Source organism: Arvicola amphibius, chromosome 3 (assembly GCF_903992535.2).
Source record: "Arvicola amphibius chromosome 3, mArvAmp1.2, whole genome shotgun sequence".
Taxonomy (NCBI): domain Eukaryota; kingdom Metazoa; phylum Chordata; class Mammalia; order Rodentia; family Cricetidae; genus Arvicola; species Arvicola amphibius.
Genome location: NC_052049.1, coordinates 137,994,919 through 138,018,942, shown reverse-complemented (window position 1 = coordinate 138,018,942; position 24,024 = coordinate 137,994,919). Strand labels below are relative to the sequence as shown.

General features: G+C 38.7%; 1 protein-coding gene across 13 annotated transcripts in view; it reads right to left on the bottom strand.

Moving 5' to 3' along the window:
• Positions 1–459: 459 nt before the first annotated feature.
• Ice2 (interactor of little elongation complex ELL subunit 2) overlaps positions 460–24,024 on the bottom strand; it is a 43,159-nt gene continuing 19,594 nt past the window's right edge. For 7 of the 13 annotated variants that reach the window (XM_038322361.2, XM_038322359.2, XM_038322360.2 and 4 more), the window contains 7 exons: positions 20,113–21,079; positions 19,356–19,531; positions 14,738–14,867; positions 10,098–10,182; positions 8,705–8,755; positions 6,828–7,086; positions 460–1,521 (listed from right to left, as the gene is read on the bottom strand). In XM_038322361.2, the coding sequence (XP_038178289.1) occupies positions 1,393–1,521; positions 6,828–7,086; positions 8,705–8,755; positions 10,098–10,182; positions 14,738–14,867; positions 19,356–19,531; positions 20,113–21,079 (1,797 nt within the window). In that variant the 3' untranslated portion in view covers positions 460–1,392. The other 6 variants (XM_038322366.1, XM_038322364.1, XM_038322370.1 and 3 more) reach the window with 6 other exon arrangements.

The following is a 24,024-nucleotide window of genomic DNA, read 5'->3' as shown; positions in this document are numbered from 1 at the left end:
GGGTAGTGGTGTGGTAGGTCCTTCTGTCTATGTGTTGCTTTTATTGGTTAATGAATAAAGAAACTGGCTTGGCCTACAGCATGGGAGGAGGAAGGCGGAGTTAGATAGAGGCCATGTAACCCCTCCGGAGACAGACACTGGAACTTTAGCAGATAAGCCACAGGCATGTGGTGATACACAGATTAATAGAAATGGGTTAAATTAATATGTAAGAGTTAGCCAATAAGACACTAGAGCTAATGGGCCAAGCAGTGATTTAATTAATACAGTTTTTGTGTGATTATTTCAGGGCTAAGCTGCTGGAAACCAACAAGTGGTTCCCTTCTCACTACAGGGCAGCCATGTGATTGGGAATCAAATCTGGGCGTCTGTAATAAGCCATTTCTTTAGACCCTGATTTTTGGGTATAATTTCCATTGAACACCCCCCCCCAAAAAAAAAAACAACATGAAAATTGTCTTTGGATTACAAATATTTTATTTATGATATGGCAACACATTTCTGATACTTTTAGTGTTTATTAAAAAATAGGTAAAAAAAGTGAACAAGTCTGTCACCTCAAACCCAAACTGGCCATACCCACTACTCATGATGGTTTCTGAATGAATCAGGATAAATGAGACAAAAAGAAAAGAAAAAAATCCTAGACTTAACGGCACTTCACCCATGCCGGGCGGGATGAACAAGCTTGCTTTCCCCGGAGTGCCCGCACCTCAGATGTCTCGGCTTTCGGCGGTGTCTCAGCACTCAGAAGAAATTTGTGCAAAGTTGTAGAGGCACTGTCACCAAAGCTGTCGCACCACAAAATGCTAGTGTTTTTGTAAAACACATGTGTGGTTGCCTAGCAGGAAAATAATAATTTGCCACTTTTCAGACATAGAAACCTTCCTTGTTTTCTTTTCCGATGTCCACAATGGAATTTCAACAGGTTTTCAAACACATCAACGGTAGTGTTAATACTGACAAAGATGGGCCGTAAACAATGCACACAGCTGTTTCTAACAGTGGCAACATTTAAGCATCTGGGCCAGTCTCATTAGACTGGCAATATAATCAAATTATTAACATAATACATGACAGTTCCTAAAACAGCAAGTGGTTTTCCTACCTATGATCTTTAGAAAAGAATACTATAAAAATATTTTTCTTATTCAGTTTGCCTCTATGCAGATGGAGCACTCTAGCTTCTCCACGCGCCAGAGATGAGGAGGCCACCACTGCTGTCACTGACTTTCCTGCAGTCAGTTTTCAAGGCACTTCGTAAGAACTCCAGGATAGCAAGGGAAACACTCTTCTTGCTGATTTTTTTGGGGGCACATTTCCCCTCATAGTTCAACATTAAAAACAGTTACAACTGGTTTTTCTGAAACTTCATTTTCCAAGGTCCAGACCTTACGTTATTTTCCTTTTATTCTGAGCCACTCCTTCATTTTCAACTTGCTGAACTGGCAGGGAACTACTTTTGGTTTCCATGGAAACTGGATTCCTGTGGCTATGGGTAGGAATTCTTGTCCCACCAACCTAAAAGATAGAGCAAGAGCAGAATAACTTAATACATTCACAACATGCTTGCACACAAACAACCCCGTATCATTTACCCAGAGACTCTCAATTTGGGAATGACCTTTTGTACACTTTTAAGTCCCAGCCACGTGGCTATTTAAGACATTTTAATCTGACTCAGTTTTAAAAGCAATGAGGAAAGAAGCTGGAGTAAGGCTCTGCTGTAAATTACTGTTAGAGTTGCACGATGCTGAAAGGTGAAATTAGAAAGTGAGGGAAGGCCAGACCTTCGGAGAAAGTGTGCAGCTCTGTGGGAGGGCAAGAGAGAAAGGAGAAAGGGGAAGATAGGGAGAGGACATACAAAGGGGTAGAAAGACAAAAGAGAGGACAGAAAGTACGATGGCAAGGCAAGAAGATGAGACGATGTAAGAGAAAAAGGGTAAGAAAGAGTCTAAAAAGGAAGAAATAAAAAATGTAAAAGAAAAGAAGGGGGAAAAACTGAGAAGAAAGAGAACACTGAGGGAGGAAGGAGAACAGGACACCAGCAGAAACGGTGAAAGGAAGAGATGGGCATAGCTCCCCTCATGCCTGCTCCAGCTTGCACCCAGCTCCCACAGTCTCAGAGAGAAGAACAGCCTACTAATCAAGAGTCCTGGCTAATGAGAAGACTTGAAAATGCTGTCACCTTCCTTGCCACTTAGAGACCTCATACAGGACCAAAGTTGTACAGCCTGCAACCATTTCTACAAAGCAGCCTTTGTCACAGTTCCCCTAGCCACCTCACAAAGGCATTGTGAAGGACGTCCTATGCAGTCAATCCTGCAGAGGGGAGGGTAAGGGCAGTGGTGATGCAAACTCACTCTCTCACTGTCTAGCTCAACAAATGAAATGCCAGCACTGTGGTTCTCTAAGAATGTACTAGAATCTAGCGTCTCTACTTTCTCTTTCTAGAGCTTTTAGGGTTTATTTTTACATGGCATGACTAGAGTGGGGGCACACAGAGCTTTAGTCAGCAGGGTGTCTGTTGTTCTCTGAAGCTCATGGATCTATGCCCAGTACGCACTGACTCTCAGACGCCTGCCACTTCCCCACTTTGCTGGGATTTTCCCTGAAGGTACTCATTAACTGGGTTTTTGAGAATGGCAAATACTTTGAAAACTGTATTGAGTGTCCACTAAATGTCTATTATGGAACTTATGGTGATGAAGGGGAACAGATGGGACTCTGCAATCCTACTCTTGCTTGGTACACTAGGAGGCAGCACAGATCTACTGCATATGCGTCAGGGTTCAGGGCTGCAGGCCCTGTCCAGGGATGAGCAGCACTTGGTTCAAGAGCACTAGGGATGGAAGATCACAGCAAGGCGAGGCTACACCAGAAGAGATGTAAACAGCTGTTTCATACAGGCTCCGACTTCCCAGTTTTCAGAAAGCTCTCATATTTCCACATATCTGCTAAGGCTAGAATCCCACAGGTGCTGAGCTTGGTTGGAATTATAAAGTCCTGTTTCCATGGCCCAGCTAGGAAAGCAGGGAGTCATCAGGGCGGGGAACTGCACAGCAGATACAATCCTATCCAATGTGAACAACAACAAAAATCAACAATTAAAAAGTCCTCGGCATTTGTAGGAAAAGCTATTTCTTAAAGGGCTTAGGGATGTTTCCTAACTGGGCATAACAGAGAAAGGAAGACAGCAGTATTCAGGATACACAGGTGCATCTGTGAAAGGCTGGCTGTGGAGGGAGGGTCTCCTGACTTTCAAAACACACCAGGGCAGCACTGGTTATTTAAATGTCTACGCCCCCAGCGCTGGGCTATGTCCAGTGATACCCATGGCTGAATTGTTAGAATGTACACTTATGTGTTCGAATCTGAGCACACAGAATTTCTCCTTGTCCAAATGAATTTTCTTATTACACTGTAGCACATTTAGACCACTCTACTGAAAAAGTCAAAACTTCCAGGTATTTCTAAGGCATAAGCATTCAATGTTTGAAGTCAGTCTGTACCAATAAAGTACAACATTATCACTCATTCTTTTAAAAAACACCCTACATAAATGTTTTCTTTAACTTAAAATTGTTCAGTTCCAATGTTAAATTAAACCATTCATTTTCACAAAAAAGGAATAAGAGACACCCCCGTACAGAATTATATGTTATACTTGACAGACTATAATTACTGTTTCTAAATTAAAAGAAAACTGTTCTTTTAGAATACATATTTTCAAAAAAATTTCAATTATTTTTAAGTGACTTAAGAAATTTCCTTAGAGCCAGTGGCGGTGCACGTCTTTAATCCCAGCACTCAGGGAGGTAGAGGCAGGCGGATCTCTGTGAGTTCCAGGACAGAGATATACAGAGAAACCCTGTTTTGAAAAACCACCACCAACAACAAAACATTTCCTTAGATTATAAAAAAAAAACCTACTTAAAAAAGAGTATTTAGAAACCAAAAATACCAAAACTGAAGATAAACACAGTGCTTTCTCCATTTTTCATTTTCTCAACTAGTTTGCTGTATTTATACTTTCTCATCAGAATTTACTAGGAATGGATAAGGTGTTTCAGGGTGAAATGCCTGCTTAACATGCACAGGGCCTGGCTTCAGTCTCCAGCATAAAAATATTGGCAAATATATAGAACCATTTTCTCAAATGATGATATCAGGGTGGAGAACTAAAGAGCAAGTATAATCCTAGCCAATAGGAACAATAAAGTCAACATCAACAATTAAAGTCCTTGGTATTTGTAAGAAGAACTATTCTCTCAAAAGAGCTTGGGGACATTTACAGACTACTTGGGCATAACAGAGAAAGGAAGAAAGGAGTGTTCACAGGACACACATGTGCATCTATAGGAGCTCCCAGGAAACTGTACAGAGAACAAAGAACTCAGTAATTTGGCTCAAAGGTATTTGGGCAACAGGGTAGGAAAATACACTGAGTTTTTATTTAATGGACATGTAGGTTCATTTGCAAACAGCAAAATTCTTTATACAGCTAAGTTCACTTTTTTTTCTTACTTATGAATGACCAGCCTTCGCTCGGCATGTTTCTTGCTAGCTTCTCTTGTTAACCCGTCTACCTTTTGCCTCTGGGCTTTTGCCACTCTCTCACTTCTGCACATCTTACTTTCAACTCTTACTCCGTGATTGGCTGGGTGGCTGTCCCTGATGTTCTCAACTCCTTGCTCTTTGTTCTCTCTCGTTCCTCGTTCTCTCTCCTCCCAGATTTCTCCTTCTGTTTACACTCTCTCCCTGCTAGCCCCACCTATCCTTGCTCCTGCCTCACTATTGGCCATTCATCTTTTTATTAGGACCATCAGGTGTTTTAGACAGGCATAGTAACACAGCTTCACAGAGTTAAACAAATAGAGTGTAAACAAAAGTCACACATCTGAAAATAATATTCCCCAACATTTCCCTCCTACAGCCAAGTTCAAACTGAAACTGACGACATAAAGAGTCATGGCATGGTAGAGAGACATCATAGCATCTGAAGTCATGGTTTCAAATTCCAGGTTTAAAAAGCAAATGCCTGACACAGGAGATCACTTCCTAAATATAACCCCAGTAGCACAGACACTGAGAGAAACAATAAATGGGACCTCCTGAAACTGAAAAGCTTCTATAAAGCAAAGGACAAAGTCAACAAGATAAAACAGCAGCTTATAGAATGGGAAAAGATCTTCACCAATCTCTCATAGGATAGAGGGCTGATCTCCAAAATATATAAAGAACTCAAGAAATTGGTCATCAGAAGAACAAATAATCCAATAAAAAATGGGATACAGACCTCAACAGAGAACTCTCAACAGAGGAATCTAAATTTGCTGAAAGACACTTAAGGAATGCTCAACATCTTTAGCCATAGAAGAAATGAGAATCAAAACAACTCCGAGATTGCATCTTATACCTGTAAGAATGGCCAAGATCAAAAACACTAATGACAACCTATGCAGGAGAGAATGTGGAATAAAGGGAACACTCTTCCACTGCTAGTGGGAGTACAAGCTGGTACAGCCCTTTTGGATATCAGTATGGCAATTTTTCACAAAATTAGGAAACAACCTACCTCAAGACCCAGCAATACCACTTTTGGGTATATACCCAAAGGATGCTCAATCATACCACAAGGACATGTGCTCAGCTATGTTCATAGTAGTATTGTTTGTCACAGCCAGAACCTGTAAACAACATAAAAGCCCCTCGAACGAAGAATGGATAAGGAAAATGATACATTTACACAATGGAGTACTGCACAACAGAAAAAAATGACATCTTGAAATTTGTGGGCAAATGGATGGATCTAGAAAACATCATATTGAGTGAGGTAACTCAGACCCAGAAAGACAAATATTGTTATGTACTCACTTATAAGTGGTTTTTAGACATAAAGCAAAGCCTACAATTCACAATCCCAGAGAACCTAGAACAATGAGGTCCCTAAGAAGATCTAATTAACATATTAAGTAGTAAAAGACAAGATCTCCTGAGTAAACTGGGAGCATGGGGACCATGGGAGAGGGTAGAAGGGGAAGGAGAGAAGGGAGGGAAGTGGAGAAAAATATATAGCTCAATAAAAAAAAAATGCTACTCAGCTAGGTGTGATGGTATACACCTTTAATTCTAGTACTTGGGAGGCAGAGGCAAGTGGATCGATGAGAGTTCAAGGCCAACTTGGTCTACAAAGCAAGTTCCAGAACAGCCAGAGCAACACAGAAAAATCCTGTTTTGAAGATCCCCCCCACCAAAAAAAAAAAGAAAGAAAAGAAAAAAATGCTATTCAACTGATGTTTCCAGAGGGTTTTACAGTGAGTATAACATTAATAGTAATTCAATAAACCCTAAGTTACAAAATACTTAGCATAATACAACTTAGCTCTTAATATTTTACTATATTTTATTAAGCCACTTCACTCATTAATTACTAATACTTACTTTTAAGTATTTCACCATATTACTAAGGATTTTTTTATTATATCATAATTTTATTACAAGGACTTTTTGCAAATTGCTTCAATTGTTTAATGGAAAAGGATATACATAAATAAGAACTAGGAAAATACAAATTTGCTTTGGGCAAAAACCCAGGCACTAAACTTCATGAATGCCTCATGCATGCATACATACAGCAAGTTAGGAGAGATTTCCTTAGCTGATTTCTAAAACTTATAAGAAAGGAAGTTCTACTTACAATACAGACACAGGTTTCAGATGCTACATGGCTACCAGGACAAATGCAGATATTCATTGAAGGAGGTCAGAGAAACAGATTAGTAATCAACAACCAAATAGGATATTAATCATAAAAAAGATCTTACCTTTGGTTGTGCTACAGGGCGCAGTGATTTAGGCGGAAAAGTACATGGAATTCGTCCATGATGGATGTGATATGGTAACAGGTAACTGGGATCTAATGGAACCCAAGGAACTGAGAGACTGGAAGGTATGCCAGGAAGGTCACAATGCGCTTTATGCAAATTATACGCTGTCCTAGAAACTTTTTCATCTGAGGTCTTGTAGATCAGGAGTGAAGAATCTTCTGCTGCGTGAGACAGCAAGTAGGACCCATCCTGCAAGCTGCATCCAACATGGAAGACTCAACTCACTGGGCTTATATTGCCAATGTCACCATGTTCTCCTAACTCCACATAGCAAAGCAGAGCTACCACAGGAAGAGAATGCCACGTCTGAAAGTATTTCAGGACCCGGAAAGGTAAAAATTTCAGAAGCCTTTAAAGCTATACCCCCCAACAATGAATTTTAGCATTTTTATTCCAAAATTCAGAAATAGCTGACCATTTCCTTTTTACTGCTTTATCAATTTGTAAAAGCCAATCACTTAATGGAAAAACAATCCATCTAACTCTCTAATCTATGATATACTCCAACCATATATTTTATTCATTCAGTGTACTTGGTTTCTAATAGGCAAGAGAATAGAAACACAAAAAGAAGGATACATGTGACATGCCAGAAACAGGCAGGAACATGCAGGAAAGATGTAGAAAGTAGAGCAGGTTTGTGTGTTTACGAATTAACTAACTGCTGTTTTGCCCCACTACCCACCTTCATATTAAATCCTTCACACAGAGCTTCAAGCTTAACTCCAAATTAAGCATAAATAAACATGAGATGCTAAGCAATTTGTCCACAGTTCTGTGCACAGTAGGGCTTCAATCAGACCTGGCTTTTTGGTTTGCACACAGGTCAGAACCTCAATCACAATCCTCTATTAATACAATAACTGATGATGGCCAATCTACCACATTTTTCTTTGTTTACTGGAAAGCTTCAAGGGATTCACTGCATCATCATAAAGAATAAAAGGCATGGGGCAGTGGACCATGTTTTCTTGGGAATACACAATCTCTAGGCCAAAGGAGCAAAGAGAATAGTTCTTTTCCACATTATTAAAATGAAGATGATCAGCTTTAGTTATATAGCTCTGCCTACAGACATAATGAGTTTCCTTTTCACCAGCTTTTAAAACTCAAAGTAACTGGTGCTGACAAAGGAGGTCCAGAGAACTATTATTAGCTTTGAGGAAGGCCCTTCCCTCTCTCATCACTTTCACATAGGGAGCCAAATGACTATTTGGTAGAAAGAATAAATAATGCTTCAAACATTGAGTTTCTAATCAATGAAACTCATGTATCTTAGAAGATTGAAGTTTGAAGTCAAACTGGGCTATTACAGTAAGGATCTGTGTGTGTGTGTGTGTGTGTGTGTGTGTGTGTGTGTGAAAGAGAGAGAGAGAGAGCATGTACTGTGTGTGTCTGTATGTGTGTATGAGAGAGAGAAATATGCATGAGATAAATACATTTGCCATTTCATTACAGCCAGACACTATCATTTATCTTTTTACTCATATTTTTAGAATTTTTTTTCTTTTCTTTTTTTTTTTTTTTTGGTTTTTCGAGACAGGGTTTCTCTGCAGCTTTAGAGCCTGTCCTGGACCTAGCTCTTGTAGACCAGGCTGGCCTCGAACTCACAGAGATCCGCCTGCCTCTGCCTCCCGAGTGCTGGTATTAAAGGCATGCGCCACCACCGCCCGGCTAGAATTTTAACTGATAAAAGACTTGTATACTTTTAGCGTTTTCATCTCTCTCTAACAACCTATTGACAAAGCTGCTAATAACTTCCAGTAAAAAAAAAAAAATCAAAATACCTATGCAAAATACCCCACAGTACTTACCTACATAATTTCTTTAGAACGTGCTGGAGAATGTTAAATAAACTTGAAATCCTATTATTAAACAGAAGAAACTGAAGTGAAATTAAACTGAAAAAACAAAACAAAAAAAACCCCAGAAAACCTCACTAATAACATGTGTGGTCTCCTGCTCACAGCCAAAGGCACCAGAAGTCCAATAATGCAGGACAAGGACCAACCAGCAAGAAGACTGGAGAAATACTAAGATGTCTTCTTTTCATGTTCATGAAGTATTTGGCTCTGTGTTAGAGCAGTTATAATCATATAAGTAAAAATTATTGAAACAATATAAAAATACAGAACAGCTGTAATCAGTCGCCAACAAAATTGACTTTATACACGTGCAATGACAGAAGCACAGAGTGGGGACAGACTAGTCCATGGGAAAGAGGAAATATTATTCTAAGTATCTAGGCATTTCCTTGGTGCCTCATTTACATATAAACTTATTTCCATTATTATTTCTTTTTTTAAAAAAAAGACTTTCATTGAAAATGAAGGGTTAGTTAGTAATGTCATAATTTTTTTCTTTTTCTTTCCTTTTTTTTTTTCTCTAAACAGGGTTTCTCTGTGTAGCTTTGGCACCTGTCCTGGAACTCACTCTGTAGACCAGGTTGATGTCAAACTCACAGAGATTTGCCTGTCCCTGCCAACCAAGTGCTGGGATTAAAGGCGTGCATCACCACCGCCCGGCCTGTCATGACTTTCCTATGCACACATATAAAGCAGTTCTTACAGAGTAGACACTTAGGGTAAACAGAGTTCAAATTTGATTGTTTCCTCACAGAACTGTGTCAAGTCAAGTGGAGCTTTGCAGCAAGGTTGTGTTCTCAGCTCAGCTTGTGCTGGGTTTGAGCTTCTCAGTTCCAGCTTCTCTGTATAGGAAATGGCCACGATGCTACAAGCCTTTTATGCCAAGTTGTATGATAAAATGAGGGAGTCTGCATAAGCTATTTTCCCTCACAATGAGGCACTCAAGAGTTCTGAGGACTACTTGTTTAGTTCTGATGTCTAATATTTGGTAGGATGGGCAAATTTTCAGAAGTCTGGTTGTCCAATCAGTCACATAATCCCCATAGCTGAAAGTCTGTGGCTGTCTCATCCTTCCCTTCTCTACACAAGGCCAGAATGTTTGCTTCTCTTGCACTTTAACACAACACACTCTCTGGCTCTAGCCTCCTTTCTTTAAAGTGGGAAGACATGTTATTAGCAGTACATTTTTTTGCAGATGGAGACAAATAATGTAAATTGGGTTGGGGGGGGCCCTCAAGATCTTGAAAGAAATCAATCATCACTATTTAGAGGTAAAGGAAAATCTGAGACCATATTACAGGAGTGAAGTCTTTTCAGGGTCCACCACAAAGCACTTCCTTACTTGAGTGCTGCAAGCTTTTCTTTTAATTCTTCTGAGGTGATTTCTTCTAGCATGAAAAGCTTTGAAGTAAATGCATCAATATGCCCTAAAAGAAAACACTGAACTTAAAGAAACCCAAGTCACTGAGATTATAACACGAAATGAACTAGTTAACTAGTCTCTCTATATAAAGATGATTTTACACTTTCTAAAAAACTATAAAGGACTTTGTATTATTTAAAAGGAGAAATAGATCTCACTAGCTATCAAGTAAACTTGAATTTACAATGATATAAAATACAAATTACGTCATGCATTCATTTAAAAATATATGCTGAATATAGGAAAGTTGACACATGCCCAAATTCCCCAAACAGGATTATTGCCTCCAAACCTTAATTTAAGAGCAAAACTGCTCAGCCATTGGTGTTTCTAGTTCCCACTAAAGCTGCATCTTCATGACGTTGTAAGAGAAGCATGAGCTTACCATGTAACTAACTAAGCAGTTAAAAATCCAATCTGTGGACTGGGCATGCTCAATAAGTCTCAAAAACCATTACTGTAAAACTTAGACTATAAAAATACAGATTTTTTTAAATTAAAGCAATCATAAATGTTTCTGTGAGTAAAGCAATCTATTCAAAGTCTTATTTTCTTGTATGCCTGATATAAACCTGTAATTCACAAAATCTCAAACATTATATCATTAAAATTACATTCTGTTGTAGAAAGTAATGTGCAAACTTTAAAACAAAATAAGCTGAGACATGCACTGAGCTGCTGCAATGTACTAAGTGACAGAGGAGATCCTGATCAGGGTAAATGCAACACACGTGGGTCAGCAGGAAGGGCATGCTACTACTACCGTATGAAGGTTAAAAACATCACAGGGTAAGAGTAGCACCCACCAATGTTGAATAAAATGTTTTAGATTTATTTATACTTTTAGCTCCTAATTTTGTTGAAACAAGTTCCTCAGAAAGTAGGTATCAGTCATTGAGACTACAAAAATTGCATATAGTTTAATATCTCATTTCAACATCTAGCCTACTTTAATATCATTTGCTTTATGCTCAAAGAAGTTAATTAGAAACATTTTTACTAAATGTCTTCCCTCTAAGACAACATATCCATTTATCCCCAGTCACTTGTTATTTCTTATGCCAACTTTAGTTTCACCTCTCCATTTCTAGTGCTCATTATATGTGACATTTCTAATAATAGACATTTCAATGGTTTCATAGCTATAAAAAGAGAATATTAAATGCAATAATGTATTTTTGATGTTTGATAAATAAACATTTGAGACTACTAACAGCACTTACCTTTTTAAAAGAACCCAACCATAAAAAGTATGTAGTATAGTACCCAGCAAATACAATCTATCAAAGAACTACACAGAGTCCTGCCCTAAGTTCTATGAAGGCCTGCTTCCTCAAGGAGGGAACTCTCAACACTGGAACCTTCTAACCTGAGGGCTCAAGTGAGTTTTTTCACTGTCTGGGGGCACGTGAGCCAGATTTGAGAAAGTGAAAGCTCTGGCCATGGTTCTTTGTTCATAAACAATCTCTGTTTTAGATCATACTTTAAGATGAGGTACATTTGGGAGGCACTGCTTTAGACAGCAGAAATTAAGCCTTTATGTTCATGCATCATTTATATAGAGCCCATACATAGGGAGTCAGTCCTAGCTTTACATGCAGCACAAGTTTGTACAAACAATCGTACAGACTGAAATCATGTATTGTAACAATAAGTAGGAAAATTTACAATTATTTCACTATTTTAACATGTTTTATCAAAACAAAATCTCAATCAATTTAAGTATTTAGAGAAATAAAATATGGAAAAAATATGCATTTAGTACACTGCAATTCAAAACCTCAAAACCAGCATGAATCTACATTTTCCAAAGTTTTACCCAGAGTAGTTTGATCAGTGCTCACTGCCTTCTCGGACAGCCTCTGACACAGAAGCAGCTTTCCCCACTGTGGCAACTGCTATACTCTTGGCTAAGTTAGGATCAACTCCCATAGTCTCCAAGAATTCCCCTAACTAAAACCTATGCCGGCATCACTTCATCTGATGTCACACCACTGTCCTCGTTCACGTCAGTAGGTTAGGCATCAGCCAGTTTCTCTGGAGCGACTGAACAGCCTCCCGAGCAGTGTCAGTGTTAGGATTCCTAGGCAGCTACTTCTTCTACAGCTCCATGCAAGTTTGATTACAATCTCCAGCGATATTACCTTTTCAGAGTTTTCTATTTCTGCTTTTTTTCCCTTTATCTTAATCTTTGCTAGCCAATTTCTTGTTTTCATTATCTATTCTCATAAAATCTCATTATGGCTGACCATGGGGAGACAAGGAGGCATCACACTACACATTTGATTTCTGTACATGACCTGCTAAGAGGTACACAATGACCAATTAATGCAGACTGAAGGGACACAGGCAGTCACTGCTCATCTATGTCTGTACTCTACATCATAATTAGTGGACTGAGGAGCTGGCAGTAAAGTTTATATGCAATTTCTACTCTTATTATACATCCATTAACAGAGGTCATGCTTGTAAGAACTGTGTAAAGTGAGGACTGACTGAATGCCAACTCAATGATCTGATAAATATCGTATCTTGACATACCATATCTACTAGATAGTAGATAGAGGAGTTATGATGAGACCACAGGCTTTCTTAAAGGAGTAACTCTTAAGGTTTATAATGGGTAAGACACTGTAATCTAGAGAAGGAGGTAAGCATATTTACATATAGCAAAGTAAGAAAACAAACAAACAAACAAACAAATAAAAAACAAGTGTGTTTATTGTACTGTGAGCTATGGTGGTTCTCAGAGTGCCAAAGACAAGCCGTATTATTACCTGAGATTGTGTTAAAACGTAAAGACCCAGATCCCATTCTGACTACTCAATCAGACACTCTAGGACAAGCACTTCAAGTGATTCCATTGAGCAATCATCTTAAGAGTACTGCAAGCTCCTAATACTGATGGAAACTTCTTGTGTATGTGTGTGTGTGGGGGGGGGGGGGTCCCGAGACAGGGTTTCAGTGTAACAGCCTAGGCTATCCTGGAATTCCCTTTGTAGACCAGGCTGGCCTTGAACTCACAGAGATCTACCTGCCTCTGCCTCCCAAGTGCTGGGGTAAAAGGCATACATCACTACACCCTGCCTGATGGATACTTTTAATACAGCATTTGAAAGTCTGTTCCTGGGTTATGGGTGCAGCTCAGAGGTAGAGTGCTTACCTACCATTCACAGGACCTGGGGTCTGTGCCTAGCATCACGACGAGAAAGGGGTATGCATGCTCACTCATATGCTTGCATATCTGTATCAAAATAAAACCCAAAGCCCTTAACATCTCATGTCCTCCAACAAAGTGTCAAAGAAACCATATAAATTATCCTGTCACATAAAGATGAAAGGAGTATCAATGAGCAAGTCTTTAGGCTAGTTAGACCCAAGACACTAACTACTTAAGACCTGTAAAAGGTCCTTAGGTGAAGTAGTCATACAACTGATAATTTCATTTGTTAAATGGAACATTAGAAAATAAGTCTGCATCATCTGTCAGTACTGTAAAAAGTTCACTGATAACTTTAAAAAAATCCTTTCCTCAAGTAGATGTGGTTGGCAACTGCTTTTAAATGTTTTACATGAAGGATGTGTGTGGTGTGAAGGCTTTGGAGAAACATTAGAATCCTGATTATTGATGGAAACTACTAAAACAAATGTTTGGCTGTGTGTGTGTGTGTGTGTGTGTGTCTGATAATGGAAAAGAGTCCTAGAAAATTAGCCAGGTGTGGCAGCACAAGACTAATTCCAGCATTTGGGAGGTAGAATTGTGAACTTAAGGCCATTCAGTTGCTATATAAAAAATAAACAACAACAATTCCCCCTCAAATATTGATTAATCAGAATGGAGGCAAATTTTCAAATAAATAACCACCTGTTTCTAGATCAGGAAAGAAAAAATACAGAGCACTCACTAAATACAAAGCATCAGACTTATGCTTGTACCAGGAATATACAAAGCTTTACCAGGCTCCTACTTTGAACTATGACTGTCTACCAGAAAAAAGGCATGACCTAAGAAAGAATAATGTGGGAAGTAACAAACAAGTAAAGACAATACATTTAGAAATCGAAAGAAGGGAAAGACTGGGGGAGATGGGAGTCAATAGGACAGACAGACCGATATTGTACTGATCTGTATTGGTGCAGAGACTAAGACAAGGGATGAGAGATGTTCAGCATGTAGCATTCCACTGTGAAAGAACAACAGGAACAAGAGCAAGAAACTTGTCATGTAAAGCACGTTAACTATTCAAGAACCCTGGCAATATCATTCAAAACCCTGCTAACTCCCTTCTGTTCAAAACTTCAAAACCAAAATAAAGTCAAAAGCTGTTTCAAGATGAGATTTCTAAGACAATGTCATTATAATTGTAAGAAAGTTACAAAATATGTATAAATCAATTTAAAAGCTCACCAATACTCTCTGTCACTGTTTAACTACAGTCAACATAATCAGAGAATGGAAAACAAAAAAAAAAAGGACAAAATGGAAGTATGCACAGCTGAATTTAAAGGCAAAAATTTAAAGGGAATTACAAAGGGGAAGAGGACTCCTATAGACTCACCAACATAAAACGAGCAGTTGGAATGCAATAAACTTTCAGTCCAGAAGCGACAGAGCTCACTTTCAGTCAGAGCTTCAACTCCATAACAACCTTGATACTCTACTTTTGGTAGCACGTAAACTGGAAATTGCTGTAATGCAAAATTGCATTTTGTCAAAGCTCCAGATCTAATCTCCACACACACTCCATGGTATACAAGTGCCCACAGACCATACATATATACAATAAATCAAAACCCAAACAAACACAAAATTTACTACTCATAAAAAATGTTTGCTTATATAGCCAGCAGTTTTCAAATGCTTGCAGGAAATTTAATTGTATGTATTTTGTATAGTGTAGGATATGGATAGGAAGATGGAAGATATGGATACATTTGCCTCTGAGGGGTAGATTCAGGAAGTGAAGGATGGATAACAGATACCTCACCACCACCCTCATCTCCAACACAGACAGACAAACTCCACACATACTGCATCATGTTTTCTCTCTGCCAAGAAATGTGATTCACAAGCAGACTCCTTGAGACTCCAGTACATGCAATTGTTCCTAGGTCCAAAGTTAAATGCTAGAAGGCAGTGATTAACATATCCTAATACTTCTCAAAAGAAAAGAAAAAGAACCCTCCCTGCTTTAGACAGCAGACACTCAGATACCCTGGGCAGCTGGTTTTCTTCCTAAGAATGAGCATTAATACCTGCAGAACAACTGTGGATGTTACTATCTTTACAACACAAGGGCTTTATTCTAAGCACTAAGCATGTGACAAATTATCCACTTAAAGCTTACTAAGTAATAAGGATATTACTTAGTAATAATAAGGTCAGGATATCAAGCAGATGGTGCAAAATGACTCTCTCCATTACTAGTCTAAGGGTGGAAATGCAAGTTAAGTACCTATTTGTGAAATACTGTAGCAACCATGTTGCCAATGAAAACCTAATTCTTTCTGATGCTGCTGGACATTAAACCCAGGGTCATGTGCATGCTACACACATGCTCTATCACTGAGCTATGATACATCCCCAGGCTGAAAATTCTACTCTCAACAGGATTCTCCATTCCCTGCTTAAGAAGACACAAGGTTTACAGAACCTACTCAAGTAACATGGCTAGTTAGCACTTTAAAAATTGAACTAAGGTGCTGTCTTTCACAAATCTAAAAACATTTTATCATTGTTTCTCAGTTTCTGGCTTTCCTAAAGTAGTTTAGTGACTTTGGAACAACAGTAGTGCTAAGAACAATTCAAACTCAGTATTTTAGCCACCATCACACAGAAAGGTGTGGTTTGTGTGACTATTTCTGGTTTCTGTAAGAGGATGAAGTGGTGACTCCTAAAGGTAATATTGCCTAAATGCAAGCATGTAATAACCTGGCGACCCTGCTAAAATGTAGAGTCAAATGATGCCGAAGGTTTTGCAATTTTAAGAGACTGTGGTTCACATTTTTTTAAAAAAAGGAAATAAAAATTGTGATTGGATTAAAATCATTGTATCATATATAACAGTTCCTTAGAAAATACTATGATTTAGCCTCCTAACTTTAAAACAAATAGAAGCTGGAGAAAAAAATTGAAAGGTCTAGGGTGCTGGAAAATTCGGGCCAGTGAGATGGCTCAGCAGATAAACTGTTTGCTGTAAAAATTGACAACCTGAATACATATAAAATATAGGAGAGAATAGACTCTAGCAAGTGTCCTCTGATCTCCACAAGTTTCATAGCACAGAAGTGGTCATACACCACTTACATATGCATAATAAATCAGAACCCAATCAAAATCCTTAAGCCTTGGGTCAGATTATGGAATGCCAGAAATGAAAAATAACAGGTGATGCAATGGGAAGATGAACATCTTTCTGGATCTTAAATGGATTACAGTGTTATCTATGTATGGAAAATATACTTCAAGATACAGATAGTTTGAGGGTTTTTTTTTTTTGAGGGGAGTGTGTTTTTCATTGATATAAAACTAAGTATTAAATCTGACCTTATTTCTGTATGTATTCTACTGCCATCTCCAGGAAGCCATGGGAAGGGCCTCAATGTTTTCTCACTCCTCAGTTTCAACAACAGAAGTGTAAATCACAATCAAGATTTGTGATATAAGTATCTCATGCCTCTGAAGGCGCTCTAGTCTGTGCTGCTCAAGTGAAAGGTGCTCTTGTTTCTGTGTGCATGCACCTCTTAAACCCTAAAACACTTTCCTAAACAGACAGTTCATGGCTAGAGTCTTCTCAGTACCACTGAGCAACTTCTAGTCTACTTGACATAGTGCACCTTTAAGCAGCTTACACACACACACACACACACACACCTATCTTCAATGCCAATGTAAGATTTGAGTAACTGGATGTAAAACTGTTAACCACTTTAAAATGCACTACTTGGGATATGTGGCTAGCTGGGACAGTCAAGAGCAAATAGCCGTTCAGTGGTTAGGTGGCGTGGATGAACTGGTAAGTTCCAGTTCTGTCTTGGTCCACATCAACTCTTCCCTTCTGTTCTCTCAAACTGGCCGCTATTTTAAGTTCTCTTCTAATAAGCAGCTTTGGTGTGTTTTTCTGGGGAAACAGGGGCTTACTCTGTAGCCCAGGCTGGCCTGGAACTTACTATGTAGAGCAGCTGGCCTCAACTTCTGATAATACTCCTGCCTCAGTCTCCTAAGTGCTGTAATTATTATTAAGCAGAATTCTGTTTGAAGATTTTCAACAACAACACAAAACTGAAGAGTTAAGGAAAAATCAGAGACAATATTCTTGAACACCAGGAGCTAAACTTGCAAACCTGAAAACTTTGAATTAGCTGGAGGAAAAACTGCAAGGACACATTCTAAAATGACAGTTTTTTTTTATTTTAAACTAGTGTGGATACTAACTTCCCTCTAAAGTTTCTTACAAAGACCCCTAGACTCCCAACCTCTCACATTTTCTCACCTATGTACTGAGTTTCTGTGGTACTAACATTTGAGAAAAAGAGAAATACTGGGCTTAATTCCAAGGGCATACGTTATAGTATATGAATTATACCATGTGCACTAAACCACCACACATAATGAACAGCAGATGTAAGAGACAAGCACTCCTTGAAAAACTTTCAAGTTTAAATCTTGACAGTCAGAAATATAAGACTTCTATTTAGATATTCTTTGGGGCTCAATTGTTTTGACATCTTGATGAATAATTTTCTCCTAGATGGTTACAGCTTGGCCTCTACAAATTTCCCTTTTTGAGCAAATGATAATGATCCTTACCAAGTTGTCTTTGGTCAAGAATTAATCTGGTGTCCAAAACTTCCCTGGGCTACTAACATCAATTATTTTTGAGTATACAAATGAAAAGAAAAAGAAAAAGTGGTATGGATTCACAGGATGGCATATGAAAGAAATGAAGCTGACTACAAAAAATGAGAGCACAAATAAGTACAAAAATAAAACTTAAAATAAAGCAAAACAACAACAACAAAATGGGGCTGGAGAGATGTATGGTTCAGTAGTAAAGAGCACTCTGGCTGCTCTTTCAGAAGGTCTGGTTTGATTCCCAGCATGCATGCACATGGTGGCTCACAAATGTTTAACTCCAGTTCCAAGGTACCCAATTCACTCTTCTGGCGTATGCAGGTATCAGGTACACAAAAGTGGTGCACAGATATGCATGCAGGGAAACCACACAGGCACATAAAATAATAAAAAAGAAAAGAACACAATTTAAGAAGTTCTGTTGGCCTGGTAAAATGGTTCCACAGGCCAGGTGCTTCCCACCAAGCCCTATGACCCGAGCTCCATCCTAGGAACCCGCATGGTAGAAGGAGAGAATCAATTTCCAAAAGTTGTCCTCTGACCTCCATAACTCCATGCACACAAGTGTATTCATGCACGTGTACATGCAAGACTGACTGCACACCACACATACACACACATACCTCTCTCTCTCTCTCTCTCTCTCTCTCTCTCTCTCTCTCTCTCTCTCTCTCTCTCTCTCTTTCTCTTAATAAATGGACATTTCAAAAAAAAGAATTCTTTTAAAAAGTACAATAAAAGACAAAAAGTCAGTACTTCTTAGCAATCAACTAAATCAAAAACTTCCCTTTATCTACCAGTATCTAGAATCACATGAAAGAGTGCCAAGTGTTCTAAAAGAGAAGCTCAGTCACAGAAGGGACACTGGGAAAACTAACAATCATTTGCTTCTTTCACTGAAGAGAATTTATATCATGCCCCAAGAGGAGCCACAGGAGAAAGATAGCAGAGACTGGCACCCCAGCAGCCCTGAAACTCTGGGACTCTTTTAAAGATGTTGAGAAAGACCTCAGGGTAAAGAAGGGGCTCACAGGTACCAAAGAAATGCAAAGTCACACATACACAGGCTATAAAGGTTAGTTTGGTCAAGTCAATCTACATGATATTTTTCCGAGAGTTCATATGGATTAGTCACGGTGGTTAACAACATTTATGACAATGGTGTGTGTATCTTATTAAAATTGAATTCAACATCTTACTAAAAGAAGTTTACCTAGAAAAACTGTAGGCGTGATCAAAAAGTTAAAGTCAAATTTTGTTAGAATGCCATGTTCAGTATTTGGGATTATCACTCACACATCACAGCTTCTCAGATAACTTACTCTTCTGATCTTCTTCCGTTTTTTGGAACGTGGTCTTGTCTCTATCCTCTGGACGCTGCACCGCACAAGTAACAACAGGTCTTGCAGGCTGAACAACTTATACACAAAATTTCCTTCTTGAGGAGCTATATATTCTGATGTATCTTCAACATAGTCTTGAAGTTCATATGGCAATCCTTTTAAAAACATTCCTCATTACCATTTAAAAATATGCTACCTCTTTATGCATTGTAATCTGGGATACAACTACTCAATAACTCTATGTGACTGTCAATTCTCCACCTCAGGCCATATTTACTTACTGACATTGCAGCAGAGAGCTGCAACCAGAGTTTTAAAGTTCTCCTACTTTTCACAAATACTTCCATGAGCACTGGGCAAAGCATGCATCAGGGTGATAAGATGTGAGAAGAAAGAACTTAAAAGGTCCTGATATTCTTAAGCCAGGCAGACTGAGGGGCACTGTCACACGCATTCTGCAGTATACTACACAGGGCACAGAAGTCTGGACAGGCCAAGGTTTATGACTCCCTCCATCAGAGCAGTAGCCATTCCAGGTACATACTGGTAACAGGTTATAACACACATACAAATTGGGTAGATATTCAAAGAGTGGAAGCAGAAACTTGATCAACAGATGGAAATGAAATGTCAGCAATAAGGTAAAAATTACAAAATGGGTTATAAGTGCATGAAAGAAGGGAAAAAGCTAAGGAAAAGGAATAGAGAAACTGGTAAGTTCTTGATATTCACTTACGTCCTTTAGGCTTCTGAAATGCAGAAGGCCAACTGGATTTTGGCCAGCTCGAGGCATCTGAAGTAGCAGAGGGTTGCTCAGAAGCAGATGGTTGTTTAGATTCTTCTGAATTAATCAAGGACAACTCAGGCATTTTCCTAGAAACTGGCTTTAAAAGCTCATCCTGCATTTTTAGAATTTCTCCAACTGGATCAAATTTTTTATAGACTCTTTTGATAGGTTTCTTTAAAACACAAGACTCTTCAGAAACCACAGTAGTAGTCTGTTTTCCCACAGAAGGCTGTGCTGAAGATTTTGGACTTGCTGGTTTAGAACCCACATCAGCTGTTTTTCCATCACTATTACTTTTACTCTCTGTATCAATGATTAAACAATCTTCATCTGTATCACTACCACAAGAAATCCCTTTCTCAGTTTCAGCTGTTTCTGATGCAGCAGCTGTTCTGTTGGCATTGTCAAGGTTCCCCTGAACACTTGGTCTTTTATCATGGGTACAAAACATACCTACATGGCCTTCCTTAGAGATTCCATCAGATGTTTTGTGGACTTCATTGTCTTGTACTAAAGACTTTGCACTGGCACTGGGAACCTCTTCATGACATGATTCCTGTCCCTGATCCTCTTTATTTCTGCACCCTTCAGGACCACTTTCCACACCAGAGAACAGCTGTTTCTCCTTCTGTAATTGTTTCATCAGCATCTGACATAAACTTCTAGAATCCTCAGTAATGTTTGGTGAAGCTGGTACCTCTGGTGTAGCTGGTACCACAGGTGCAGCTGCTACTTTTGGGGCTGTGTAGACATCTGTCAAGATGGGTACAGAGGAGTCACTTTCTGAACTTGGTGACCTGGATGAATTAGTGGTAGTTACTCCAAAGGTTTCAAGTTCTGTGACATCATCATCAAAATCTAGATCCATATTTTCCAGAGTCTCAATTTTTCGGCACTCATTAGATTCAGTGGGTATCTTGGAAGAAAATATATTGGCAAATTATTAGGGAAAAGTTCAGGCCACAGCTACCTAACTCTTAGTGTCCTTATCCCTAACATTGCAGTTCATGTTTTCAGAAGCAGAAAGACAGGACTAGGAAGATGGCTCAATGAGTAAAAGGATTTCTATGGAAGCACATGACCCGAGTCTGGATCTCCAGTATACAAGTAAAAGCCAGACATAATGATGTGTGCCAGAATTCCAGTGTTATGTGAGGGGACGGGACTACAGTGGAGGAAGATCCCAGGGACGTTCTAACCAGTCAGTCTAACTAAAAAAGTTAAGTCTCAGGGTCAGTGAAAGACTGAATCTCAAAAACAAAGGTAGAGAGTGATAAAGATACTCTGTGTTAACTTCTGGCCTCTACATGTGTGCACATACACTTATATGTCCCTCCCACCTCCATATAAATGTTCACACAAACAGAAAAGTCTTTAAAATGTATACAACTTACATTTAAGTATTTAATTCTGTTACCCCTTGAAAATATTCATATAGACACATCTGTCAAGGTAGAATAGCAAAGGAAACTGAATTCTGAAATGCAAGACCCAAAGAGGAATATTAACAAACAAGAAAACAGACAAGACCCTCAAGAAGAGACGGAGAGTCCAACAGCAAGAGACGTTCAAGCATGCCCAATTCATAAACTATGGGAAAGCCTTGATCTTAGCTGACCAGGAGGAGAGTTTCTTTACTGGCGTTAGGCAAGAGTCTCCTAATATCAATCAGTGACACTTTTAAAATCCACTCAAGGTAAACACCGAGTAACATACTATAATGTACAGGAAGTAGCTAATTAGTATTTTAAGACATGAAGTCACTGAAGTTGTAGTCTTTATGTACTATTCTGGCAACAGAAGAACTACAAATAGCTTTCAACTATTCAAGAATATTCTACTCTGGAGTCAAGAACCAGAGATCTCTCCTCAATATGAAAGAGCCCTCATTTTTGAAATTAATTTTAGTCTCCCCCTCCCCCAAGCAGGTCCACACATTGTCCAAGCCTTGAATTTCTTATGGATCAGAGGCTGGCCCTGAAGTCCTAAATTTCCTGCCTCCATATATGCTGGGATTACAGGTATGCCATACCCTATACAGCTCTTCCTTTTACTGTTTGTGGTACTTAAGACTGAACCTGGAACTATTTGCACAGTAGGCAAGTACTCTACCACTAAGCTGTATTTCCAGCCCTAGCAGAATGAATACTTTTTACCTTCATAAATGCTATGAAAACTTGACTATGAGCTAAGTATATACTAGACTTTGGGGTAGGGCTTGTGACAGAAAGTCTGGCAGCAATAAAGCAATAAGATTGGTTTACAGAAATTACCTGATTTTTCTGAACCTCACATCCTGTATTTCTAAAACAAGAATAATAAGGTTACTTTCTGGATTTGTTCTAAAGATCAAATGTGAACTTATATGCAAGGATTTTCTTGAAATTGTGCCTGGTACACAGTACGCAGCCTCCTCAACACATGGCAGCTCTAATTAAATGACCAAATCCAGAACAAAGGGAGACCAACAGGAGGGCAATTCTACACAGCAAGGTTAAAACAGAACTGGACATAGTACCAAGAAATAAAGGAGTAACAGAGGCAATGTTAGCAGAGTTCAGGGTAAGAGAAAAAGGAGGAAAATACACATATGTGACAAAAACATCACCATGCCTGCTTAATGGTACTGTCTCTATAAATAGATGCATATACAGGAAGAATGAATAATACTGACAGAAATAGACAGAAGGACTGAAATGTATAACCTATAAATTCTATGTATACTATCTTCCTCAGAGAACCCAAGAGGCCATTCTAAAAGTGAATTATCAATTAATAAAATTTCAACACTGTGCAAAGCAAAATTTGCTAAGATCCTACTCTAGTTAAAAGGTAAATAAAATTAAACACATCCAAACCTATTGGGTTAAAAGAAGGAGCTGAGAATTTCAGAATACTTACGCAACAAAAACTAGAAAACATTAATGATAATTAGTATCACAATCTGGGGCGCAAAAGACACCACTTTCCCCTCAGGATCATTTCTATCTTAGGAGACACCAATTATCTCACAACTCCAAACAAGGGCTGAGCAAGTTAGGCCGAAAACCTCCGAGGAAATGGGTTCCTTCTATATAACCCTTACTCACAACTCTATGGGTAAAAGGCCTTGCTGGGGAAATTGAACCCTTGTTTCCCTCATCCTGTGATACTGCCAAAATACAGGCTTTTTTGGTTATCTCTTCAGAACGGGTAAATAGCACCAAAAGCACAAATGAACCTAAATGGTGGCCTGACTTCTAGACTTCTGCATTCCTCTATTTCTCAGCTTTGAAAATCTTTATTACAAGTCCCCCCCATGATAGTAAGAAATAAGTTTTTATATTTTATCCAGCAATAATTTTTAGGTATCATCAGTAATGAAAAGGTTCACCATTACCAAAGCCATTCTGTGACTTTTTATCCTTCTTAACCTACTTTGTTTCTTTGTGGCACTTCTCATCTCCTGATATACACCTGTCCCCAGGACACAATCCAAAATAAAAATGTAAAAGAATAAAACATAAAACAAGCTGGAAGTGCTTTGTGATACAACATAAAAATATCAAAGCTCAAATGGCAAACAGAAAAAAGAACATATAAAAATAAAAAAAACCAACAGCCTTAAAATGGCTTAAGTTCTTAAGGGTGGGAGAATATTTTTATGTTATTTAAAACTGTTTGATTTCTTACTTAACTAAAAATCTCTGATCATATTTACTATCCTCAGGTCTTTTTGATCCTGAATATAAAATGGCCCCACTTCTGTCCATTTTTCTATTTCTTAACATATCCTGGTTTTCTCCATACTTATCCGTACCTGCTGCTTCTGCTACTAGACATTCAGTTTGCGTCATCTACTACACTGTAAATGCGGAGAGA